The following is a 25,792-nucleotide window of genomic DNA, read 5'->3' as shown; positions in this document are numbered from 1 at the left end:
TCACGTCTGTAATCCCAGCACTTTGGGTGGTCAAGGTGGGAGGATCACTTGAGCCCAGGAGTTTAAGACCAGCCTAGGCAACATAGTGAGACCCTGCCTCTAAAAAAAAAAATAAATAATAAAAGAAAAATAGCTGGGTGTGGTGATGCACACCTGTGGTCCCAGCTACTTGGCAGGCTGAGATGGGAGGATCATTTGAGTTTAAAAGGTTGAGGCTGCAGTGAGCCATGCTCATGTACTGCACTCCAGCCTGGGTGACAGAGACCCTGTCTCAAAGTAAAAAAAAAAAAAAAAAAAAAAAAAAAAAAGGGTCAGGCATGGTGGCTCATGCCTGTAATCCCAGCACTTTGGAGGCCAAGGCGGGCGGATTACCTGAGGTCAGGAGTTCAAGACTAGCCTGGCCAACACGGTGAAACCCTGTTTCTACTAAAAACACAAAAATTAGCCAGGCATGTTGAGGTGTACCTGTAGTTCCAAATACTTGAGAGGCTGAGGCAGGAGAATTCCTTGAACGTGGGAGGCGGAGGCTGCAGTGAGCCAAGATTGTACCACTGCACTCCAGCCTGGGTGACAGAGTGAGACTCCATCTCAAAAGAGAAAAAAAAAAAAAGTGGTGAAGAAGGAATGATAGAATACCAAACTGTGTAAGAATTGATGGTATACTTCAATAATAAAATAAGTAACATAAAATAAATATAAACTTCATTCCCAAACCAGGATCTTATTTAATAGAAAAATATGAGGGTATTTCCCACTAAACTCAGGAACAAGAAAAAAATGCCCACTACCTTTACACAGTTTAATTACTGCGTTGAAAGTATTAGCTAATAGACAGGAGACAACAGTTAGAAGCATAAAAATTTGACAGGAAAAATTGGAATTTGCATGTTATATATAATTATGTGTCCAAAAGAATCAATAGAAAAACTACAGAAACCAAATCAATAGCTTTCATAGACAAAATCAGTCGGAAGACATAAGGAAAGAAAAGCCCTCATTTATAAAAGCAAAAATGAAAGTAAATATATGTGATGGTTAATATTAGGTGTCAACTTGACAGGATTGACGGATGTCTAGGTGGCTGGTAAAGCATTTTTTCTGGGTGTGTCTATGAGGGTGTTGCCAGAGGAGACTGACATTTGAGTCAGTGGACTGGGAGACAAAGACCCACTCTCAATGTAGTGGGCACTGTCCAATTAGCTGCCAGTGCTACTAGAACAAGGCAGGGAGAGGAAGGTGGGATAGCTTTGCTTGCTGAGTCTACTGGCTCTCTTTGTTCTTCCCATGTTGGATGCTTCCTCTCCTACTGTCCTTGGATATTAGACTCCAGGTTTTTCAGCTTTTGAGACTTACACCAACAGCTTCCTTGGGCTCTTGGCCTTTCAGCTGCACACTGAAGGCTACACTGTCGTCTTCCCTGGTCTTGAGGCTTTTGGCTTTGGACTGAGCCACTACTGGATTTTCTCTTTCTCCAGCTTGCAGATGGTCTATCATGACTTTGCCTTGTAATTGTGTGAGCCAATTCTCCGTAATAAACTCTCTTTTATATATACCTATATCCTATTAGTTCTGACTAACCAATAGGATATATGGTTGATTAGGATAACCCTGACTAATACAATATGTAGGCATAAATTTTACTTTTAGTTTCGAAACTGTTTGAGGAGGTGAGATTCTGAGAGGGTGGTGGAGCAGGAAGCACCTGAAATCTGTCTCCTCACCTAGTGAGGTATTACTCTGGTATTCCAAAATAATTACAACACAGGATTCTACCAGTGTAATTGTTAGAATACTGAGTGCTTGCAACATCCAGTGGAAAGCTTAGACAGCAAAGTGAGGCTAATTTCAATCAATTTCAGCCCTTAGCACAGTAGCAGGTTTCATCTCCCACCCCCAGCCCCAAACACATGTTCCTGGTGCAGCCTGCACACAGCTTGCTGGAGCAAGAGTGAACAGAAAGGACCTAGTCCTCCAATACTGGGGATCTGTGACCTGAGTGCTACTTCTGATCACAGAGGTGCAGACAAAGAGAGGGAGGCCATTGTTGTTGCATCTTCCACCATTATTACAAGTCCCTCCCCCTCTGACTGAAGTGACTTCTAGAGGATTTATAGGTCTGGATCCTTTTTTCTGTCCCTTTAATTTTTCTCATTCTCCCTTTTTGGAAACCAGACATTTAAGACTAAGACATTAAAAAGCAACTGCATATATGGGAAAATTTAGAAAGTGACCACACATGTCCAGGGAAATGCAATGGCTCAGAAAAGACCTGAGATTATTTATTTATTTATTTATTTATTTTGAGACAGGGTCTGGCTCTGTCACTCAGGCTGGAGTGCAATGGCCCAATCTTGGTTCACTGCAACCTCCGCCTACCAGGCTCAAGCAATCTGCCCACCTCAGCCTCCTGAGTAGCTGAGACCATAGGTACACACCACCACACCAAGCTATATTTCTGCATTTTTAGTAGAGACAGGGTCTTGCCATGTTGCCCAGGTTAGTCTCAAACTCTTGAGCTCAACCAGTCATCTTGGCCTCCCAAAGTGCTGAGATTGTAGGCATAAGCCACTGTGCCCATCCTATCTTAACTTTACACTTTAGCCTATTCTTTGGCCCAGTCTACACCAATCAAAAAAACAAAAACAATAACAAAAAAACAGTAAACCCCTGGGAAGAGAGAGAACCTAATTTCCAGAGTTACTACATTATGAGATTCCAATGTCCACTTTTCAACCAAAAAAAATCACAAAGCATAAAAAGAAACAATAAAATATGATACATCTAAAGGAAAAATATGAGGCCAGGCACAGTGGTTCACACCTATAATCCCAACACTTTGGGAGGCTAAGGCAGAAGGATCCCTTGAGGCCAGGAGTTTGAAAACAGTTTGAGCAGCATAATGACACCCTGTTTCTATTTTTTAGAATAAAATTGTTAAAAAAATTTGAAAATAGACCAGGCACGGTGGCTCATGCCTATAATCCTACCACTTTGGGAGGCCAAAGCAGTTGGATTACTTGAGGTCAGGAGTTCCAAGATCAGTCTAGCCAACATAGTGAAACCTGTCTCTACTAAAAATACAAAAATTAGACAGGTGTGATGGCTAATTTTTGTATTAGCCTGTAATCCCAGCTACTCAGGAGGCTGAGGCAGGAGAATTGCATGAACCCAGGAGGTGGAGGTTGCAGTGAGCTGAGATTGTGCCACTGCACTCCACCTGGACAATGGAGTGAGACTCTGTCTCAAAAAAAATAAAATAAAATAAAATAAAATAAAAATAAAAACAGAGGAAAAAAATGAATCAATAGAAGTTCTCTGAAAGAGACCTGATGGCATATCAACTAGATAAGGACTTTAAAACTACTGTCTTAAAGATGCTTAAAGAACTCACGAAGATGTGGAGAACATCAAGAAAACAACGTATTAACAAAATGGAAATGCCAAATACAGAGAAAACCTAAAGAGAAAGGAAAAAGAAATCCTGGAGCTAAAAAGTACAATATTGAAATTAAAAATTCACTAGAGGGATTCAAAGGCAGATTTGGGAAGGCAGACAAAAGAATCCATGAACTTGAAGACAGGTCAATGGAAATTATCAAGTCTGAGAAATAGAAAGGGAAAAATACTGAAGAAAAGTGAACAGAGGCTAAGGGACATGTGGGATACCATTAAGTAGGCCAGTATATGCACTGTGGGAGTCCCAGAAAGAAAAGACAAAGAGAAAGGGACAGATAGAATATATGAAGAAATAATGTATGAAAACTTCATCAATTTGATTAAATATAAATATAAACATCTAAGAAGCAGAATAAACTTCAAGAAAGATGAACTGAAAGAACACACACTGAGACACATTAAAATCAAACTGTTGGTGCTTGACCTTCTTTCTTTAAACTTCATGTGCCTGCTTGGGTCTTTTCCAAGTGCACTTCCTTTCTTTTCTGTTCTAAGGCCTTTTATTATGATGATTATTTATTTATTTATTTATTTTTCGAGACAGGGTCTCATTCTGTTGCCCAAGCTGAAGTGCAATGGTGTGATCTTGGCTCACTGCAACCTCCGCCTCCCAGGTTCAAGCAATTCTCCTGCCTCAGCCTCCCAAGTAGCTAGAACTATAGGCGCACGCCACCACTCCAGGCTAATTTTTCTGTTTTTTTGGTAGAGACGGAGTTTCACCATATTGGCCAGGCTGGTCTCAAACTCCTGACCACATGATCTGCCTGCCTCGGCCTCCCAAAGTGCTGGGATTACAGGCGTGAGCCACCACGCCTGGCCTCTAAGGCCTTTTAAAATAAACTTCTACTCCTGAAAAAACAACAACAACAACAAAATCAAACTGTCAAAAGCCAAAGGCAAAGAACATTCTGAAGGCATCAAGAGACTGACTAGTCACATGCAAGAGATCCTCATTAAGATCATCAGCATATTTCTAATCAGAAACTTTGGAGGCCAGAAAGCAGTGGGATAATATATCAAGATGCTAAGAGAAAGAACTGTCAATCAAGAATCATATATCTGGCAAAATTGTCCTTCAAAAGTAAGGGAGAGGCTGGGTGTGGTAGCTCATGCCTATAATCTCAGTACTTTGGAAGGCTAGGGTAGGCAGATCACTTGAAGTCAGGAGTTCTAGACCAGCCTGGTCAATGTGGCAAAACCCCATCTCTACTAAAAATACAAAAATTAGCTGGGCATGGTGATGTACACCTGTAGTCCCAGTTACTCAGGAGGCTGAGGCAGAAGAGCTGCTTGAACCCAGGAGGTGGAGATTGCAGTGAGTGGAGATCATGTCACTGCATTCCATCCTGGGCAATGAAATGAGACTTCATCTCTTAAAAAAAAAAAAAAAAAAAAAAAAAAAAAAGTAAGGAATAAATTAAGACATTCCCAGATAAACAAAAGCTACATTCCCAGATAAGCAAAAGCTAAGAGACTTTGTTAAAACTACACTTGCCTTGGAAGAAATGCTCAAATAAGTCCTGTAAGGTGAAGTGAAAAGATACTAGGAAGTAACACAAAGCTGTATAAGAAAGAAAGATCTCAATAAAGGCAAATACATGAGCAATTATGAAAGCTAGTATTAGTGTAACAATGGTCTGTAAATCCACTTTTTGTTCTCTACATAATTTAAGAGACTATACATTTAAAATAACAAAATTATTAATAGCTGAATGGCTAGTATTACTGTAATTTTGGTTTATAACTCCACATTTTGTTTTGTATATAATTTAAGAGATTAACACATTTAAACAAGTTATTAGTTTATGTTTTTGGGCACACAATGTGTAAAGATGTCATTTTGTGACATGAACAACTGAAAGGGGTGGGGATGTAGCTGTAATGGAGCAGAGTTTTTATATGTTATTGAAGATCAACTTGTATAAATTCAAATCACAGTGATAGAACTTTAGGATGTAATCCCCATGGTAACCACAAAGAAAATAGCTATAGAATATACACAAAGGAAATGAGAAAGGAATTTAAACATTTCACTATAAAAAATCAACTAAACACAAAAGACAGTAAAGCAGGAAATGAGGGACAAAAAAGCTATAATGCATATAGAAAGCAAATAGCAAAATGACAGAAGTTGCTGTTTATCAGTAATCACTTTAAATATAAATAGATTGACTATCCAATGAAAGGACAGTGATTGGCAGAATGGATAAAAAACATGTGATCCATGCCAGGCGCTGTGGCTCATGCCTGTAATCCCAGAACTTTGGGAGGCCGAAGCAGGCAGATCACCTGAGGTCAGGAGTTCAAGACCAGCCTGGTCAACATGGTGAAACCCCGTCTCTACTGAAAATACAAAAAATTAGCTGGGCGTGGTGGCAAGCGCCTGTAATCCCAGCTACCCAGGAGGCTGATGCAGGAGAATCGTTTGAACCAGGGAGGCAGAGGTTGCAGTGAGCTGAGATCATGCCATTGCACTCCAGCCTGGGCAACAAGAGCGAAACTCTGTCTCAAAAAAAAAACCCCCAAGAAACCACATGATCCAAGTAATGCTGTCTACAGGAGACTCATTTTAGATCCAAAGACATAACTAAATTGAAAGTGAAAGGATGGAAAAAGATATTCCATTCAAATAATAAACAAAAGACAACAGGGTGACTATATTAATATCAGATGAAATAACTTTAAATTTTAAAAGAGTACAAGAGACAAAGAAGGACATTATTAATAAAAGGTTCAATACAGCAAGATTATAAGCAATTATAAACATTCTCACATCTAATGACAGACCATCAAAATATATGAAGCTAAAACTGACAGGATTGAACACAGAAAAAGACAATTGTATAATAAATAATTTCAGACTTCAACATTCAATCTCAATAATGGATAGAACAAGCAGAATATAAGTTAGAAAATACAGGACTTAAACAACAAAATAAACCAACTAGATCTAGCAGACATATAGAAAACTGAGACATACAGAGGCTGAGATCTCGCCACTGCACTCCAGCCTGGGTGACAGAGTGAGACTGTGTCCAAAAAAAAAAAAGTTTCAGTAGATTTTAAAAGATAGATATCATACAGAGTATCTTATTTGACTACAACGGGATGAAGTTCGAAATCATTAACAGAAACAAAACTGGTAAATTAACAAACTTGTGGAAATTAAAAATACATTTTTTCTTTTTTTTTCTTTCTTTCTTTTTTTTTTTTTTTTTTTTTTTTTGTGAGGCAGAGTCTTCCTCTGCCACCCAGGCTGTAATACAGAGGCATGATCTTGGCTCACTGCAACCTCTGCCTCCCAGGGTCAATTTTTCCATCTCAGCCTCCCGAGTAGCTGGGATTACAGACATGTACCACCACGCCTGGCTAATTTTTGTATTTTTAACAGAGACAGGGTTTCACCATGTTGACCAGGCTGGTCTCAAACTCCTGGCCTCATGTGATCTGCCTGCCTCAGCCTCCCAAAGTGCTAGGATTACAGGCGTGAGTCACCGCACCCGGCCAAAAATACATTTTTTTTTTGAGATGGGAGTCTCGCACTGTTGCCCGGACTGGAGTGCAACGGCATGATCTCAGCTCATTGCAAGCTCTGTAATCTTAGCACTTTGGGAGGCCAAGGTGGGTGTATCACAAGGTCAGGAGTTCAAGACCAGCCTGGCCAAGATGGTAAAACTCTGTCTCTACTAAAAATACAGAAAAATTAGCTAAGGGTGGTGGCAGGCACCTATAATCTCAGCTACTTGGGAGGCTGAGGCAGAGAATTGCTTCATCCCAGGAGGCAGAGGTTGCAGTGAGCTGAAATTGCGCCACTGCATTCCAGCCTAGGTGACAGAGCGAGACTCTGTCTAAAAAAAAAAAAATCTCCCAACAAAGAAAAGCCCTGGACCTGATGGCCTCACTGGTGAATTCCACCCAACACTTAAATTAACGAACGCCAGGCTGGGTGCAGTGGCTCATGCCTGTAATCCCAGCACTTTGGGAGGCCGAAGCGGGTGGATCACCTGAGGTCGAGAGTTCGAGACCACCCTGACCTTTAGTAGAGACATGGAGAAACTCTGTCTCTACTAAAAATACAAAATTAGCTGGCGTGGTGGTGCATCCCTGTAATCCCAGCTACTCAGGAGGCTGAGGCAGTAGAATTGCTTGAATCTGGGAGGCGGAGGTTGCGGTGAGCCGAGATCACGCCATTGCACTCCAGCCTGGGCAACAAGAGCGAAACTTCGTCTCAAAAATAAAAAAGTAAAAAATAACAAACACCAAATCCTTCTCAAACTTTTCCAATAAGTTGAAGAGTAGCATAACTTCCTAACTCATTCTCTGAGGCCAGCATTACTGTTAGGGAACAGCATAAGACTGTTAGAAGGAAACATAGGGTAAATGTTTCACAACACTGGATTTAGCAATGATTTCTTGGATATGACATCAAAAGCATAGGCAACAAAAGAAAAAATTAGACAAATTGGACTTCATGAGAATTTAAAACTTTTGTGCATCAAAAGACACTGTCAACAGAGTAAAAAGGCAACATACAGAATGGGAGAAAATATTTGCAAATCATGTATCTGATAAGGGATTAACATCCCGAATAAGCCAGGCATAGTGGCTGATACTTATAATCCCAGTACTTTGGGAGGCCCAGGCGGGAGGATCTCTTGAAGGGACTGAAGACCAGACTGGGCACTGTAGAAGGATCCCATCTCTACAGAAAATTAGCTAGGTGCAGTGGCAGGTACCTGTAGTCTCAGCTACTTGGGAGGCTGAAGAGGGAGAATCACTTGGGCCCAGGAGTTCAAGGCTGCAGTGAACTATGATGGCACACTCCAGCCTGGGCAACAGAGTGAGACTCTATCTCTAAGAAAAAAAAAATCCAGAATATACAGAGAACTCCTAAAACCCAACAACAAAAAACCAAACAACCCAATTCAAAAATGGGGTTAATATCTAAAATATATAAGGAACTCAACTCATATCAAAAAAAATAGATAACCTGATTAAACAATGGGCAAATAACCGAAAGAGACATTTATTAAAGACATACAAATGGCCAATGGGTATATGAAAAAATGCTCAGCATCCCTAATCATCAAGGAAATGTAAATTTAAAAATGAGCTATCACCTCATAACTATTAGAATAGCTATTATCAAAATGACACAAGATAACAAGTGGTGGTGAGGATGTGAAGAAAAGGGAACTCTGGTACACTGTGGATGGGAATGTAAATTAGTACAAGCCATTATAGAAAACAGTATGGAGGTTCCTCAAAAGTTAAAAATAGAACTAGCATATAATCCAGCAATCCCACTAGTGTGTATATATCCAAGGGAAATAAAAATCAGTATATTGTAGAGATACCTGCATTTACATTGTCACTGCAGCATTAATTTCAAGGGCCAACATATGGACTCAACCCATGTATCCATCAGTGAATGAATACATAAAGAAAATGTGGTATATGCAAAATGGAATACTATTCAGCCTTTAAAAAGAAGGAAATCCTGTCATTTACAACAACATAGATGAGCCTGAAGGACACTATGTTAAATGAAATAAGCCAGGCACAGAAAGACAAATACTGCATGATCTCACTCATATGAGGAATCTTAAAAAGCTGAACTCATGGAAGCAGAAGAGTAAAATGGTGGCTTTCAGGGGATTAGGGAGGTATACAGATTGGAAAGATACTGGTCAAAGGATACAAAATTTCAGTTGGGGGAATAAATTCAAGAGATCTTTGTATAATGTAATTATAGTTAATGTATCTTACACTTGAAAATTGTTAGAGGATAGATGTTAAATGTTCTCACCACAAAAAAATTAGTATGTGAGGTAATGCATATATTTGTTCGATTTAGCTATTCCATGGTTTCAAAACATCAGGTTGCATACCATAAACATAAACAATTTGTATTTGTCAATTTAGAAAATAATTTTAAAATCCCATATATCCACACAAAAACTTGTATAAGAATGTTCGTAGTAGCATTACTCATAATAGCCAAAAAGTGAAAATAACCTAAATGCCCACTAACCAATGAATGGACAAACAAAATATGATGCAGCCATACAATGGAGTATTATTCAGCAATAAAAAGGAATGATGTACTGATATACATACTACAACATGGATGAACTTTAAAAATGTTATGCTAAGTGAAAGAAGCCAATGACAAGGAATAACATATTAAAATATTCCATTTATATGAAATGTGCATGACAGGCAAATCTATAGAGACTGATTTGGTCTCAAATCAGTTGAAATTGGGGGTTTGGGGGAGAAATGGAAAATGGGTGCTAATGGGTTTGGGGTTTATTTTAGGGGTGATAAAATTGTTCTAAAATTGATCGTGGTGATGGTTGCACAAACTCTATAAATACACTAAAACACCACTGAAGTGTACACTTTAAATGGGTAAATTGTATGGTATGTGAATTATATCTCAATCAAGTTATTTTTAAAAAGGAATAAAAGGTTTTCTACTATGGAATGGTCACCAGCATATATTGTTAAGAAGAAAAAAAATGCAAGGAGAAGAAAAGGGTGTTTAATATGTTCTTCTTTCCCTAAGAAGTGAGATATGAATATATACATCTATATAATATTTCTAATGGAATAATAAAGTGTGAAATTTAAAAAATAACCTATGTGGGAAGGAAAGAATAGGGTGGAAGCACAGGGATAGATGCTAGAAACGTCTCTGAATATATACCTCAAGGACAAAATGAACTAAAAACCAATTTTCAGTAGTAATCATATTCTTGATGGTTTGTTTTTTTTTTTTTTTTTTGAGACAGTCTCACTCTGTCGCCCAGGCCGGAGTACAGTGGTGTGATCTTGGCTTACTGCAAGCTCTGCCTCCCGGGTTCACGCCATTCTCCTGCCTCAGCATCCTGAGTAGCTGGGACTACAGGCGCCCACCACCACGGCTAATTTTTTGTATTTTTAGTAGAGACGGGGTTTCACCATGGTCTCGATCTCCTGACCTCGTGATCCGCCCGCCTCGACCTCCCAAAGTGTTGGGATTACAGGTGTGAGCCACCACGCCCAGCTAGATATATATTCTTAAATATTTATAGATGTAATGATATGACGAACTCTAAGATATGCTTCAAAATAATACAGTTGGGGTTGGTAGTATAGAGGAAACAAGAATGGCCATGAACCCTGTAGCTCAGGGAAACATGAGCGTTTATTGAACAATTTGCCTCTACCTTTGTAATTGATTGAAATTTTCCATTATAAAGGTTTAAAAAATTCTAATGTCCTTAAATAATGCTTTGTTATGTAGCTTAGTATTTTCTGTGGTTATAGAATGCTCTTCACACTAAAATCCTCCCACCTGGGTTCTTTTCAGATAAGCCATGGCCTTCATTTCAATCTTTTATAGAAATATAAAACAAGGTAAGTACCCTCAAAACTAAGTGACAATTTAGTTGTGGATAAAATAATAAATGCTTTAGCACTAAAATTTAATTTATTCTACACTTGCAAACTAACTTTAAACCTGAAAAAGCATACTTTTATTAACTCATTAAAAATTTTAAATGTTTTTACTTATACCACCTAAGGTAAGTTTTCATTTTAAAAATAAATTCCAGTCACAGATACAAACACAAATAGCTCTATTACTACAGTTTGTACATGCTGAGGAAACTAAGCATTATTAGGGGTATCAAATTTCAAACTTCAATAAGCATCTTTTGTGGCTTTTCCACTAATTCTTTGATATACTCTGGAGATTAGCAGTGACAGAACAACATTTATTCTCTACTTCCTTCTCACTTTAAGACTACAGATAACACAGCCAGTGGTTCACGAATATGCTTACAGATCTATATATGTGAGCCAAAAGAATGTTCTTACCTGTTGCCTATACAGTGAGAGTTTGCCTTCAATGGGCTCATTTCTCATCATTTTCTTTTCAATCAGCTGGTTAATTTCTGTGTTTATTTCATTTATCTAAAACAGCATGAGAGAAAAAAAAAAAAGTTAAATCTTTCCCTATAAGTACATAAACTAAGTGACATCTGGCCAAACTAGCCTTGAATTTATGGGTTTTTTGTTTTTGTTTTTGTTTTTTAAGAGACAAGGTCTCAGTTTCACCTAGACTAATTTTTTTTTTAAGAGATGGGGTCTTGCTATGTTGCCCAGACTGATTTTGAATTCCTGGGTTCAAGTGAGCCTCCTACCTTGGCCTCCCAAAGTGCTGGCATTACAGACGTGAACCATAGCACCCAGCCTGAATTTACAGTTCTTAACATTAAGTCTCTGATGGGCAAAACAGTTCCATTAATGTTATGGGGAGCTTGTTATGATTACTTTTAGAAACAATTTACATTTAATGATATATAGTTACACAATTTGATTATTTATACAGATTTAATCACCCATGTCTAAATTATTCTAAAGTATTTTACATGAAATATTTATACATTACCACAAAGATGCTTTCTAAAAATCTGAAGCTATCCCCTCACCTAGGTTGTGACTTCAAGTCACTGCAAGTGATAAAGCAAATGTGAACAAACATGCACCAAGGATTTATTACAAGGATTCATGAACCCAGCTGAGAGTTGACAGGGATAACGCCCTTCCTGTGCTAATAATCTGTGAATCTTCGATAGCTATCATTTATCCTAATCATTAATCTAAATATCTCCAAAATGTAACAAAACTGAATAAATCTGACAGAAGCATATGGTTCCTCAACAAATCAAAACAAAAACCATGGTTTTCAGTGTATCTATCCTTTGAAAGATTAGAGTTCTCTCTAACCCTAACCCTAATTCTGTGACATTAAATTTTAGCCAGATTAGGCCGGGCGTGGTGGCTCATGCCTGTAATCGAAGCACTTTGGGAGGCTGAGGCGGGTGGATCATCTGAGGTCAGGTCGAGACCAGCTTGGCCAACATGGTGAAATCCCGTCTCTACTAAAAATACAAAAAATTAGCTGGGCATGGTGGCACGCACCTGTAGTCCTGGCTACTCCAGGGGCTGAGACAGGAGAATCGCTTGAACCCAGGAGGTGGAGGTTGCAGTGAGCCAATATCGCATCACTGGACTCCTGCCTGGGCGACAGAGTGAGACTCCATCTCAAAAACAAAACATAACAAAAGAAATTTTTAGCCAGATCTGACTTGGACATTTAATTTTTCTAAGTAAATTAAAAGCATAAAACAGGCCCGGGTGCGGTGGCTCAAACCTATAATCCCAGCACTTTGGGAGGCCGAAGTGGGTTAATCACAAGGTCAGGAGTTCGAGACTAGCCTGGCCAACACGGTGAAACCCCCATCTCTACTAAAAATACAAAAATTAGCTGGGCATGGTGGTGGGTGCCTGTAATTCCAGCTACCTGGGAGGCAGGAGAATTCACTTGAATCCAGGAGGTGGAGGTTGCAGTGAGCCGAGATCGCACCACTGCACTCCAGCCTGGGCAACAGAGCTAGACTCTGTCTCAAAAAAAAAAAAAAGTCAGAATTACATATTTAATTGTAGTTTTTTTTTTTTTTTTTTTTTTTTTTTTTTTTGAGACGGAGTCTCGCTCTGTCGCCCAGGCTGGAGTACAGTGGCGCGATCTCGGCTCACTGCAAGCTCCGCCTCCCGGGTTGTAGTGGCTATTAACCACATATTAAGCACACTACAGAATTAGCAAGTCAAAACTTTTCAATTAGGCTGAGTGCAATGGCTCACACCTGTAATCCCTGCACTTTGGGAGGCTGAGGCGGACAGAGGCAGGCAGATCTCTTGAATCTGGGAGGTCAAGACCATGCTGGGCAACATGGCCAGACCCTGTCTGTACAAAAAATTCAAAAACTTTGCCAGAACTGGTGGCATGCACCTTATAGTCCCAGCTCCTTGGGAAGCTGAGGTGGGAGGATCACTTGAGCCTGGGAGATGGAAGCTGCAGTGAGCTGTGATCATGTCACTGAACTCCAGCCTAGGTGACAGTGTGAGACTCCATTCCCTGCAAAAAAAAAAAAAAATTAGCCAGGCATGGTGGCGTGCACCTGTAATCCCAGCTAGTTGAGAGGCTGAGGCAGAAGAATTGTTTGAACCCAGAAGGTGGAGGTTGCAGTGAGCCAAGATTGTGCCACTGCACTCCAGCCTGGGCAACAGAGCAAGTTCAGTCTAAAAAGTAAAAAAAAAAAAAAAAAGGCACTGAACCTGACCTAGTGTTTTAATTCTAGGGAACAAAAATGGTATAATCAGGCCAAGTACATTGGGTCACACCTGTAATCCCAGCACTTTGGGAGGCTGAGGTGGGCAGATCACCTGAGGTCAGGAGTTTGAGACCAGCCTGGCCAAATGGCAAAACCCTGTCTCTACTAAAAATAAAAAAATTGGCCAGGTGTGGTGGCACATACCTGTAGTCCCAGCTACTTTGGAGGCTACTTGGGAGGCTAAGGCAGGAGAATGGCTTGAACCCGGGAGGCGGAGGTTGCAGGGAACCGAGATCTCGCCATTGCACTCCAGCCTAAGCAACAGAGCAATACTTCATCTCAAGAAACAAAACAAGGCCCGCCTGTAATCCTAACATTTTGGGAGGCTGAGATAGGTGGATCACAAGGTCAGGAGTTCGAGACCAGCCTGACCAACATGGTGAAACCCTGTCTCTACTAAAAATACAAACATTAGCCAGGCGTGGTGGCACATGCCTGTAATCCCAGCTACTCAGGAGGCTGAGGCAGGAGAATCACTTGAACCCGGGAAGCGGAGGTTGCAGTGAGCCAAGATCATGCCACTGCACTCCAGCCTGGGCAACAGAACGAGACTCCATCTCAAAAAAAAAAAACAAAAAACAAAAAACAAAACAAAAACAAAACAAAAAATTAGCCAGGCTTGGTGATTCGTGCCTATAATCCTAGCTAGTTGGGAGGCTAAGGCTGGAGAATCACTTGAACCCAGGAGGTGAAGGTTGCAGTAAGCCAAGATTGTGCTACTGTACTCTAGCCTGGGCAACAGAGCAAGTACTGTCTCAAAAAAATAGAAAAAGGTATAATCTGATACTAGCTTTCAATAAGCATTACAACATTTAGTAATTCCAAGGCAGCTATACCAGGTTAATAAAAATATTAGCTTTAAATATAAAATTGCTATAATACTTTGCTTGGAAATAAAAATTAATAATTAAAATATTTTTAAATTTCTCATCTAAATGCTTATATTATGAAGACATGAACCCACTGGTCAATTCATTCATATTAATTTACATATTTAAGTTATTTCATTTGCTAATCAATTGACTATGTTTTCATAACATCATGTGGATTAAGTAACAGCATAACATTCTAAAATTCCTCATAAAGGACAAACCCTCATGAGAGTTGTCAACTCTTAGCATAGATTAATTTAAGAGTCAATAGTGGGATACTACAGAAAGCAGTTCACATAATTTTATAGGACTGGGGATCAGATAAAATTGAGAGCTATAAAAAGATGATTCTCACTTACTTTAGATTCAAGTTCAAGAAGATCAGAATGGCCCATTGCTGGCTCTGAAACTACTTTTTGTAAAAAATGTAATTCCTTTTTCTTATTTTCTAATTCTTTAGGAAATTTTTCAGTTACCATATATAAATTAAATTTTATCTCCTCCTCTAGCCTCTTCATTAAACCTTTAAAAATAAAATAAATAAATATTCAGCCCAAAAAGTAGGTACAGTGATATTCTGTATACTATTTTAAATATAAGACCTGGATAGGGCATATCTGTTGAAAACAATTTGCATAATATCTAGCATAGTACAATAAAAGATTGGCCATTGAAATATTTTATTGTTGATTACAATGAAAATGAAGAAACACAATTTACATGGAAGAATATTTAAATAGTTATAGAAAAAGTGTTATTATGACCTTTTCAAATTATAACCTAATTCTTTTATAACCCACAATACGCAAAAATAACATGTGCAGAGTGAGATATATCGTTGGGTCATATTTTACCTTCTAAGTATTTAAGAGACCCATGAACCAAATGATAACAAAATCTAACCCAGGTGCTCTTTTATTCAGATGATCATGTATTTTTTTTCTTTCGGAATACTTTTGATGCAGTATATATATATGTGTGTGTGTATTTATATTTTTTTATATATATACACACACACACATATATATATTTATTTATTTATTTTGAGACAGGGTCTTGCTCTGTCACCCAGGCTAGAGTGCAGTGGCACTATTATCTCAGCTCACTGCAACCTAAACCTTCACGGCTCAAGTGATCCTCCCACCTTAGCCTCCTGAGTAGCTGGAAGTAGCTGGCACCACAGGTGTGAGTCACCACGCCTAGGTAATTTTTGTATTTTTTTTGTAGTGATGAGGTTTTGCCACGTTGCCCAGGCTGGTCTCTTAACTCCTGGGCTTGAGCAATTACCCACCTCAGCCTCTCAAAGTGCTGGGATTATAGGCGTGAGCCACTGTACCCAGCGCAATTTATATTTCTTTTTTTTTTTTTTTTTTTTTTGAGACGGAGTCTCGCTTTGTCACCCAGGCTGGAGTGCAGTGGCGCAATCTCGGCTCACTGCAAGCTCCGCCTCCCGGGTTCACGCCATTCTCCTGCCTCAGCCTCCCGAGTAGCCGGGACTACAGGCGCCCGCCACTGCGCCCGGCTAATTTTTTTCTATTTTTTAGTAGAGACGGGGTTTCACCATGGTCTCGATCTCCTGACCTTGTGATCCGCCCGCCTCGGCCTCCCAAAGTGCTGGGATTACAGGCGTGAGCCACCGCGCCCGGCCGCAATTTATATTTCTATTATAACAGTTCATAAATGGTAATTAATTATCATTTGTCAGCTTCAAGCCAATGAAGACATTACTAAAAGCTCCACAAGTTAAAATCTAAAAAAGAGAAACAGGCCAGGTGCAGGGGCTCCCACCTATAATTCTAGCACTTTGGGAGGCCAAGGTGGGTGGATCACCTAGGTCAAGAGTTTGAGAGCTGCCTGGGCAACATGGCGAAATCCTGTCTCTACTAAAAATACAAAAATTAGCCGGGCATGGTGGCGCATGCCTGTAGTCCCAGCTACTTGGGAGGCTGAGGAACAAGAATTGCTTGAACCTGGGAGGAGGAGGATGCAGTGAGCCGAGACGGCATCACCGTCACCGCACTCCAGCCTGGACGACAGAGGGAGACTGTCTCAAAAAAAGAAAAGAGGGCCGGGCGCGGTGGCTCAAGCCTGTAACCCCAGCACTTTGGGAGGCCGACACGGGCAGTTCACGAGGTCAGGAGATCGAGACCATCCTGGCTAACACGGTGAAACCCCGTCTCTACTAAAAAATACAAAAAACTAGCCGGGCGAGGTGGCGGGCGCCTGTAGTCCCAGCTACTAGGCAGGCTGAGGCAAGAGAATGGCGGGAACCCGGGAGGCGGAGCTTGCAGTGAGCTGAGATCCGGCCACTGCACTCCAGCCTGGGCGACAGGGCGAGACTCCATCTCCAAAAAAAAAAAAGAAACAAGGTATCTATCTACACATAAATGTTTTAAGCTTTCCATGTTTTGGTATTTTTTTTATTTTGTAAAGTATTATTAGTTTACAGTTAAGGGGCAATTTATATTTTTAAGATTTTAGTTTTCTTATTTATGCAGATGGACAACTACATACACAGATTTTCAGTGAATAACAGTCTTGTTTTAAATTCCCAGCCTAGAGAGATTTACAAAGTTTATTTCAGATCTTTCCATTTACACATTTACAAATTCTGACTTGAATGTTTTTTGGTTTTCTTGAGACGAAATCTCGCTCTGTCACTCAGGCTGGAGTGCACTGGTGCATTCTGGGTTCACTGCATCCTCTGTCCACCTTCTGAGTTCAAGCAATTCTCCTGCCTCAGCCTCCTGAGTAGCTGGAATTAGTCGCACACTACCAGCGCAGCTAATTTTTTGTATTTTTAGTAGAGATAGGGTTCCATCATGTTAAGGCCAGGCTGGTCTCCAACTCCTGATCTTGAGTGATCCGCCCGCCTGGGCCTCCCAAAGTGCTGGGATTACATGTGTGAGCCACTGCATCCGGCCTGGCTTGAATTTTTAACACATGGAGTTTCTGGTTTAAGTAATCTGTGGACATAGATTGCATAATACATCTGGCCCAAAGCCTTAAAACTATTTTTAGTTCCACTGTGCTAACCATATATTAACATGTAAAATTTTATTAACTGCAAATTATAAGTTTTCCATTCATTACTTCACTACCCCTTCTTTTTTCAGGATTAGAGAAAGGAAGAGAAGAGAAAGTGTTTAATAAATCACACTGTAGGCTGGGCGCGGTGCCTCATGCCTGTAATCTCAGCACTTTGGGAGGCCAAGGTAGGCGAATCACCTGAGGTTGTGAGTTTGAGACCAACCTGACCAACATGGAAAAACCCCATCTCTACTAAATATACAAAAAATTAGCCGGGCGTGGTGACTCATGCCTGTAATCCCAGCTACTCTGGAGGCTGTAAACACGCTTGAAGCAGGAGAATTGCTTGAACCCGGGAGGCAGAGATTGCGGTGAGCTGAGATCATGCCATTGCACTCTAGCCTGGGCAACGAGAGCGAAACTCCATCTCAAAAAATAAAAAATAGGCCAGGCATGGTGGCTCACGCCTGTAATCCCAGCACTTTGGGAGGCCAAGGTGGGCGGATTACCTGAGGTCGGGAGTTTGAGAGCAGCCTGACCGACACGGAGAAACCCTGTCTCTACTAAAAAAAAAAATACAAAATTAGTTGGGCATTGTGGCATATGCCTGTAATCCCAGTTACTCAGGAGGCTGAGGCAGGAGAATTGCTTGAACCCGGGAGGCGGAGGTTGCAGTGAGCTGAGATCATGCCATTGCACTCCAGCCTGGGCAACAGGAGCGAAACTCCGTCTCAATAAATAAATAAATAAATAGTTAAATAAATAAATAAATAAATAAAATCACACTGTAATCAGTCAGTCATTCCTATGTGGCTTTTGATTAAATCTACATCCTGGCTTCTTTGTCTGTTAGATGACCAGCTTTTCCATCCTCAGGTTTTTAAACATACCCCATGTAATTAGAGATGCATGGAATCAAAAACTAAAATGTTTTTCAAGATTTAAAATACTCAAATAATATTTTCTGTATTTAAAAAAAAGTTTCTAATTCTAGAAAATATAAACTGATTTACAGTGACAGAAAGCAAATCCATGGTTGTCTGGGGAGGGACAGAGAGGCAGAAGGGGGCAAGAGTGAGACATTAAAAACAGTCAATGGAAATGTTTAGGGATGATAGATAGGTTTGTGATCTTGATCAAAAGCTGATGGTTTCACCAGTGTATACATATGTCAAAAGAAATCAAGAATACACTTTAGGGCATGGGAGGAAAGGGGAAGAAGAGCATTCGAACAAATACTTAATGTGTGCGGAGTTTAAAACCTAGATGACAGGTTGATAGGTGCAGTAAACCACCATGGCACATGTATACTTATGTAGCAAACCTGCACGTTCAGCACATGTAACCCAAAACTTAAAGTAAAATTTTAAAAAAAATTTTTAAAATACACTTTAAATATATGCTATTTATTTACTGAGACAAGGTCTTACTCTGTCACCTAGGCTGGAGTGCAGTGGCACAATCATAGCTCACTTTAACCTCAAACCCTTGGGCTCAAGTGATCCTCCTGCCTCAGGCTCCTGGATAGCTAGGACTATAGGCATGCACCATCATGCCCAGCTAATTTTTTATTATTTTTATTTTATTTTTTTTTTGAGACTGAGTCTCGCTCTGTCGCCCAGGCTGGAGTGCAGTGGCACGATCTTGGCTCACTGCAAGCTCTGCCTCCCAGGTTCATGCCGTTCTCCTGTCTCAGTCTCCCGAGTAGCTGGGACTACAGGCGCCCACCACCATGCCTGGCTAATTTTTTATATTTTTTTAGTAGAGACGGGGTTTCACCATGTTAGCCAGGATGGTCTCGATCTCCTGACCTTGGGATTCACCCGCCTTGGCTTCCCAAATAATTTTTTATTTTTTGTAGAGATGGGGTCTTGCTATGTTGCCCAGGCTGGTCTCAAACTCCTGGGCTCAAGTGATCCTCTTACCGTGGCCTCCCAAAGGAGTAGGATTATAGGCATTGAGTCACTGAACCACACCAAATATGTGCAGCTTTTTCTTTTCTTTTTTCTTTTTTTTTTTTTTTTTGAGACAGAGTCTCCCTCTGTTGCCCAGGCTGGAGTGCAGTGGCACAATCTCAGTTCACTGCAACTTCCACCTCCCAGGCTCAAGTGATCCTCCCACCTCAGCCTCCCAAAGTAGCTGGGACTACAAGCGTGCACCACCACACTTGGCTAATTTTTGTATTTTTTTGTTTTGCCATGTTGCCCAGGCTGGTCTTGATCTCCTGGGATCAAGTGATCTGCTCACCTTTGCCTCCTAAAATGTTGGGATTACAGGTGTGAACCACTAGACCAGGCCTTGTATGGTTTGTTATATGTCGACTTTACCTCAATAAAGCTGTTTAAAACATAAAACCCAAGTTTCCATCAAATTTTAAATTACTCTCTTAAAAAATTTAACTTAGACCTTGAAAACTAGTCATATGTTTCTATGAAAAGTTTTAAAAGCATTATCTTTCAAAATCCTGGAGAAATTAAATACAAGGTCACTAAGATGTCAGCAAACTTTTCTATTAAAAACCCTTTGAAAACATCTCACTGATCCTACTATAATCAAATGAGTGTCTTCTTTTATGTAATAAATCTCACAAATGTGTGGAGTATAACGATGATTAGCCTTGGCCGGGCGCAGTGGCTCATGCCTGTAATCCCAGCACTTTGGGAGGCTGAGGCGGGTGGATCACCTGAGGTCAGGAGTTAAAGACCAGCCTGGCCAACATGGAGAAACCCCGTCTCTACTAAAAACACAAAAATTAGCTGGGCGTGGTGGCGCATACCTGTAATACCAACTACTCCAGAGGCAGAAGAATCACTTGAACCCATGAGGCGGAGGCTGCAGAGAGCTGAGATCACACCACTGCATTCCAGCCTGGGCAACAAGAGCAAAACTCCATCTCAAAAAAAAAAAAAAGATTAACCTCAGTGAATGTTTTATAATATAGCTGTTACTCTGCAAAAAGACAAATTACACTGTCATACTAAAAGTACTTTTTGTTATGTAAGTAAATATTAGCTTTTGTAAGCCTTTTTTGTTACTGAAAAGTTAAAGCTTGTTAAAATAAATACCTGGATCAATTAAATATGTTTAATCTACCCTTTTCCTAGGCTGTGAATAGATCACTTAAGACTTTTCCACTTCCCAGAAAGATGTCAACAAAGTCGGAACTCCTTAACCTCCTGCTCCCTGCTCTTATAGAATTTCATAGATTACTACAGAAAGATGAATTAACCCTCTATCAGCTATTTACACTGGGATAGTTCTCCAATACAAATGAGAGATTTCCGTCGCTCTTTCAGTTTGTGTGGTCTTTCTTCTGACAAACAAAACGCTTTGTAAAATGCCTAGGATGGATCTGGTGGTGTAATCTGGGCTATTAGGACAGTTTATCCTCTGTGTTAAGCTAATGTAAGAACACAGCCAGAGATATCTACATCATTAGCACTGTTATTCTACAAACCAAAATATGAAAAACACTCGGTTTTAAGGATCCAGCATTCTATTATTTTTCTTTATAGCCCTGGCTTTAACACAATGATTCATAATTTTTCCAATCATCATTTTCACAACAGCCATGCTAAGTCCTTTATTTATTTATTTATTTATTTATTTATTTATTTATTTAGAGTCAGAGTCTCACTCTGTTGCCCAGGCTGGAGTGCAATGGTGCGATCTCGGCTCACTGCAACCTCCGCCTCTCAGGTTCAAGCAATTCTCCTGCTGCAACATCCCAAGTAGCTGAGATTACAGGTACATGTCATCATGCCCACCTAATGTTTTTGTACTTTTAGTAGAAACAGGGTTTCACCATGTTGGCCAGGCTGGTCTCAAACTCCTGACCTCAAGTGATCTACCCGCCTCAGCCTCCTAAAGTGCTGAGATTATAGGTGTGAGCTACCATGCCCAGCCATGCTAAGTCCTTTATACAAGCATAAACTGGACAGCCTCCCTCTACAATTGTTTTCATTATCTTTACTCTCTGATGTGAAAAACTGGTTAGGAATTTTTTGTTGCTGTTGTTAAGATGGAGTCTCCTTCTATCGCCTAGGCTGGGCTGCAGTGGTGTGATCTTGGCTCACTGCAACCTCCGCCTCCCAGATTCAAGGGATTCTCCTGCCTCAGCCTCCCGAGTATCTGGGATTACAGGCACCTGCCACCATGCTCGGCTAATTTTTGTGTTTTTAGTAGAGACGGGGTTTCTCCATGTTGGCCAGGCTGGCGAACTCCTGACCTCTCGCCACCTCGGCCTCCCAAAGTGCTGGGATTATAGGCATGAGTCACTGCACCTGGCCATCTGGTTGGGAATTTTTAAAAACATCTGGTGAAAACCCAGGGATATCTTCATCAGGGCTCTCCTTCTCCAGCTAGGAAATGATGTTCCAAAATGCTAAGACATCACTTGATGATAATTAATTTCCACAAATTGATTTTTTTAGGAAGATCTTGATTTAAATTAGTATTTTCTAATCACCTATACCATATAATAATTTCCACTTACTTTCAGGTTTTGCATCTGCTGCAGCTTGGCGCATGCTTTTCAGCTGGTTTTGTACTCTTTGCAATCTTTGCACTGCATGAAATAGCTTTAAAATACAATTAAATTGATTACTTGCTTAGTCTACTGAAGCTTATCTCTCACTTAAGCAAGCAATGGAAAATACAAGTTCCTTATAATTCTTATGATATAAAGGGAACAAATAATAAAAACTCAGAAAATTCCCATATTAAACCCAAAATGTAACTGGTTCTCTCAATACCTTTTCATGTACATTTTTAAAGGAAGTTTTCAGAAATTTTTCTTTAGTTATTTATTGAATTTGCAGTTTAAGGAAAAATACTTATCAAAGAAACACACACACCAGATTTTTCTTGTTATACATGGTTTTCTTAAGGCTAAGTAATGTTAACATTGTCATAGCGATGTTTCAGAATCACAAACCGACGCCAAGTAATGCAGCTTACTGCTTAGGCAATGCAGCTTACTGCTGCAGTGAAACTACTTCAATGCCAAGTCAAGTGCCAGCAGAGCCAAACATTTAAACTGCTGATTTAGTAGTAAATGAAGCTTATGTGAAATATATTTTAATGTATAACTCTACTCAGATTTTAAAATAGATTTTTAATATGTAGAAGTAATAATTTCTGAGCAAATTATTTTTTCTTTAAGCCAAAGTTTAAAAACATGGAGTGTAGGTGATTTTGAGCCTTTTCATGACTTATTTGCCATTGTATTAAATTGCAGAGGGTACTGTGATCAGTGGAATAAAAAGAATGGTCTCATAGCCCTGCAATCTAAAGGCATCCGTTAGAGATTCTAGAAGTTTTATTAGCAGTTAATCTTACTGTTAACATTACAATGACTCTTCTGTAATGTCGGAACAACATGAGGTAAGCATAGGCCAAAAGACAGTGTATAGATACAATTCAGAATATAAAACCCAAAAAGTGGTATTGTTGTTGCCACAAAATATTTATCTTTTTTTTTCTTTTCTCAGACAAAGTCTCACTCTGCTGCCTAAGCTGGAGTGCAGTGGTGCGGTCTCGGCTCACTGCAACCTCCACCTCCTGGGTTCAAGCTATTCTCCTGCCTCAGCCTCCTGAGTAGCTGGGACTATAGGCATGCGCCACCATGCCTGGCTAATTTTTGTATTTTTAGTACAGACAGGGTTTCACTGTGTTGGCCAGGTTGGTCTTGAACTCCTGACCTTGTAATCCGCCCGCCTCAGCCTCCCAAAGTGCTGGGATTACAGGCGTTAGCCACCGCACCCGGCCCGAAATATTTATCTTAATTAAAAGAGTATTCCACTATGTTAGCAAAAGGAATGTGAAAGTCTACAATTTTAAAACTCTTTTCTTTACCTTTGGATTATGAGAAGGAACTATTTCTTTCATACAAAAATATAAACTTTTATGTGGATACCTGATTCTTTTGTTCCTGTTTCTGTTGTGCAAGATATTCTGCTCTCTCTTTTTCAACTCGAAGTTGCCTTGCTATTTTAAGCATCCATTGATAATTCTGAGCTGTCTCCACCTACAGTAAGGGAATAAGTAGTACACGTTACTGTCAGGTTTGAGGAAACAAATTAGCATGTCATGTGACTCAGACATCACTTATCATTTCCTTTTGGTAAACAGTACTCCCTAGAGATGACAGTAAAGCTCTAGACTCCAGGTCCTTGAAAGTGCTGGGCTACTGCCTAGAGAGATTCCCTTTTCGTCAATGTTATTTGAGTCCATCCTCAGATGTACACTCATGCTTGGCTGAATCTTTATTTGCATTCCTAAGTCTTTGCAAGTCCTTGGGGCTTGGGGCCAAAGTCTTACAGTGCTAATTCTGCCTTACCCTTTTCTTCAGATGTTCAACTCTCTTAATGAGCTGATCCTTTTCTTCTTCCATTGCACTGATATCCTAAAAAGTGGCAAAGAAGACATTATAAGAAAAAGTATTCTCAGTCTGTAGGATACAGATAAGGTTTTATTTTGATTATGCATCTAACATTTTCATCATTTATAACCAGAGCATTAACAACCAAGATCCTCTTTTGGATGAAGGTCATTTCTATTTTTCTCCCAGGGCTTTTTATGCAGGGTAATTTTTTTGGCAGCTTGGTGTTCATCCAGAAATGCAACAAAAACCGGTTATAATGCAGCAAGGTAAAGCTGCCAACCAGCACATTTGTGTTCTGATTCCAAATATGGGCACATGATTTTTGAAAACTCTTCTATAATGGAAAGTGTGCACGTCTAAATACATGAACAACAGCTGCTGACATCCCATCTGTTCTGTTAAACACCAAACCGTATATTCTGCCAATTTTCCATCAAAATCATTTTTAAGGCTATGGTATTTTCATGACATAAATTTGTGCCTGGTTTTTCCAGTTAACCAATTCCCTCTCTGAAAATAAAACTTGAAAAATAAACTTCCTTCCTATTAACCAGCTTCATAGTATTTTGTTATAAAAGCAAACAAATAAAAAAACCTCTTCCTAAATCTAAAAAAGTAATAGCTTAACTATCACAGTAACAGTAAAGTTACTGTACATTTACCATGTAAATATACATGGTAGTCAATATTGATAGAATTTGGAATAATGGGCACTCTTACTCATTACTGATAGCATTGTACTGAAGAACAATATCAAAAGTCTTAAAATACAGCCTGGCCAACATGTTGAAACTTTGTCTCTACTAAAAATACAAAATTAGCCGGGCATGGTGGCAAGTGCCTGTAATCCCAGCTACTTAGAAGGCTGAGGCAGGAGAATCGCTCGACCCCAGGAGGTGGAGGTTGGAGTGAGCCAAGATTGTGCCATTGCACTCCAGCCTGGGTGACAGAGTGAGACTCTGTCTCAAAAAAAAAAAAGTGTTAAAATAAATGTTCATCCCTTCTAGCCCAGTAATTTTATATCTGATGATTTGTCCGGATAAAACATTCATGAAAAGACATCCTCTATAAAGATTCTCATTAATGCAAGTTACACCTAAAATTTCAAAATGACCAAAATGTATGAGAATTGTTAAATAAATCACTGCATAATACAATGAAAGTCATTAAAAATTATGCAGAAGAATGTTTAATGACATGAGAAAAAGTCATGATATGACATTACTTGAAAGAGGCAGATTACATTTATCTACAGAATACCAAGAAAAAGATTTAAATATATTTATCAAAATGTCAAACCATAGTTGTCTCTAGAGAATGAGATTATGAGTGAATTATTTTTTATTTATTTATTTATTTTTGAGACAAAGACTCACTCTGTCACCCACCTAGACTGCAGTGGTATGATCACAGCTCACTGCAGCCTTGAACTCCTAGGCTCAAGTGATCCTCCTGCCTCAGCTTCCTGAGTAGCTGGGACTACAGGCGAGCACCACCATGCCTGGCTAATTTTTTTTTTTTCTTGAGACAGAATCTTGCCATCTTGCCCGAGCTGGTCTCAAACTCTTGGGCTCAAATGATCCTCCAGCCTCAGCCACCCAAAGTGTTTGGATTACAGGCATGAGCTACCACACCTGGCCTACTAAAGTATTCCTGAACATATGCTTCGTAGAAAATTTAGAAAATATGATTAAACAAGAAATAGAAGCTAGTTGCAGTAGTGGCTCATGCCTATAATCCCGGTACTTTGAGAGGCCAAGGTAGGAGGATGGCTTGAGCCCAAGAGGTCAACACCAACCTGGGCAACATGGCAAAATCCCGTCACT

The 25,792-nt window shown here is 39.8% G+C and overlaps 1 protein-coding gene across 9 annotated transcripts in view; it reads right to left on the bottom strand.

Moving 5' to 3' along the window:
* Positions 1 to 25,792, bottom strand: part of IFT81 (intraflagellar transport 81) — an 88,896-nt gene that overhangs the window by 54,580 nt on the left and 8,524 nt on the right. For 3 of the 9 annotated variants that reach the window (XM_073021090.1, XM_073021092.1, XM_073021091.1), the window contains 6 exons: positions 23,922 to 23,987; positions 23,499 to 23,609; positions 22,077 to 22,161; positions 20,358 to 20,474; positions 14,911 to 15,074; positions 11,323 to 11,418 (listed from right to left, as the gene is read on the bottom strand). In XM_073021090.1, coding sequence (XP_072877191.1) covers positions 11,323 to 11,418; positions 14,911 to 15,074; positions 20,358 to 20,474; positions 22,077 to 22,161; positions 23,499 to 23,609; positions 23,922 to 23,987 — 639 coding nt within the window. The remainder of the gene's footprint in view (positions 1 to 11,322; positions 11,419 to 14,910; positions 15,075 to 20,357; positions 20,475 to 22,076; positions 22,162 to 23,498; positions 23,610 to 23,921; positions 23,988 to 25,792) is intronic. The other 6 variants (XM_008004676.3, XM_008004678.3, XM_008004677.3 and 3 more) reach the window with 3 other exon arrangements.

Source organism: Chlorocebus sabaeus, chromosome 11, assembly GCF_047675955.1.
Source record: "Chlorocebus sabaeus isolate Y175 chromosome 11, mChlSab1.0.hap1, whole genome shotgun sequence".
In the NCBI taxonomy this organism is placed as follows: Eukaryota; Metazoa; Chordata; class Mammalia; order Primates; family Cercopithecidae; genus Chlorocebus; species Chlorocebus sabaeus.
The sequence above is the reverse complement of the archived record's forward strand: the minus strand, read 5'-3'. Positions and strand labels throughout refer to the sequence as shown.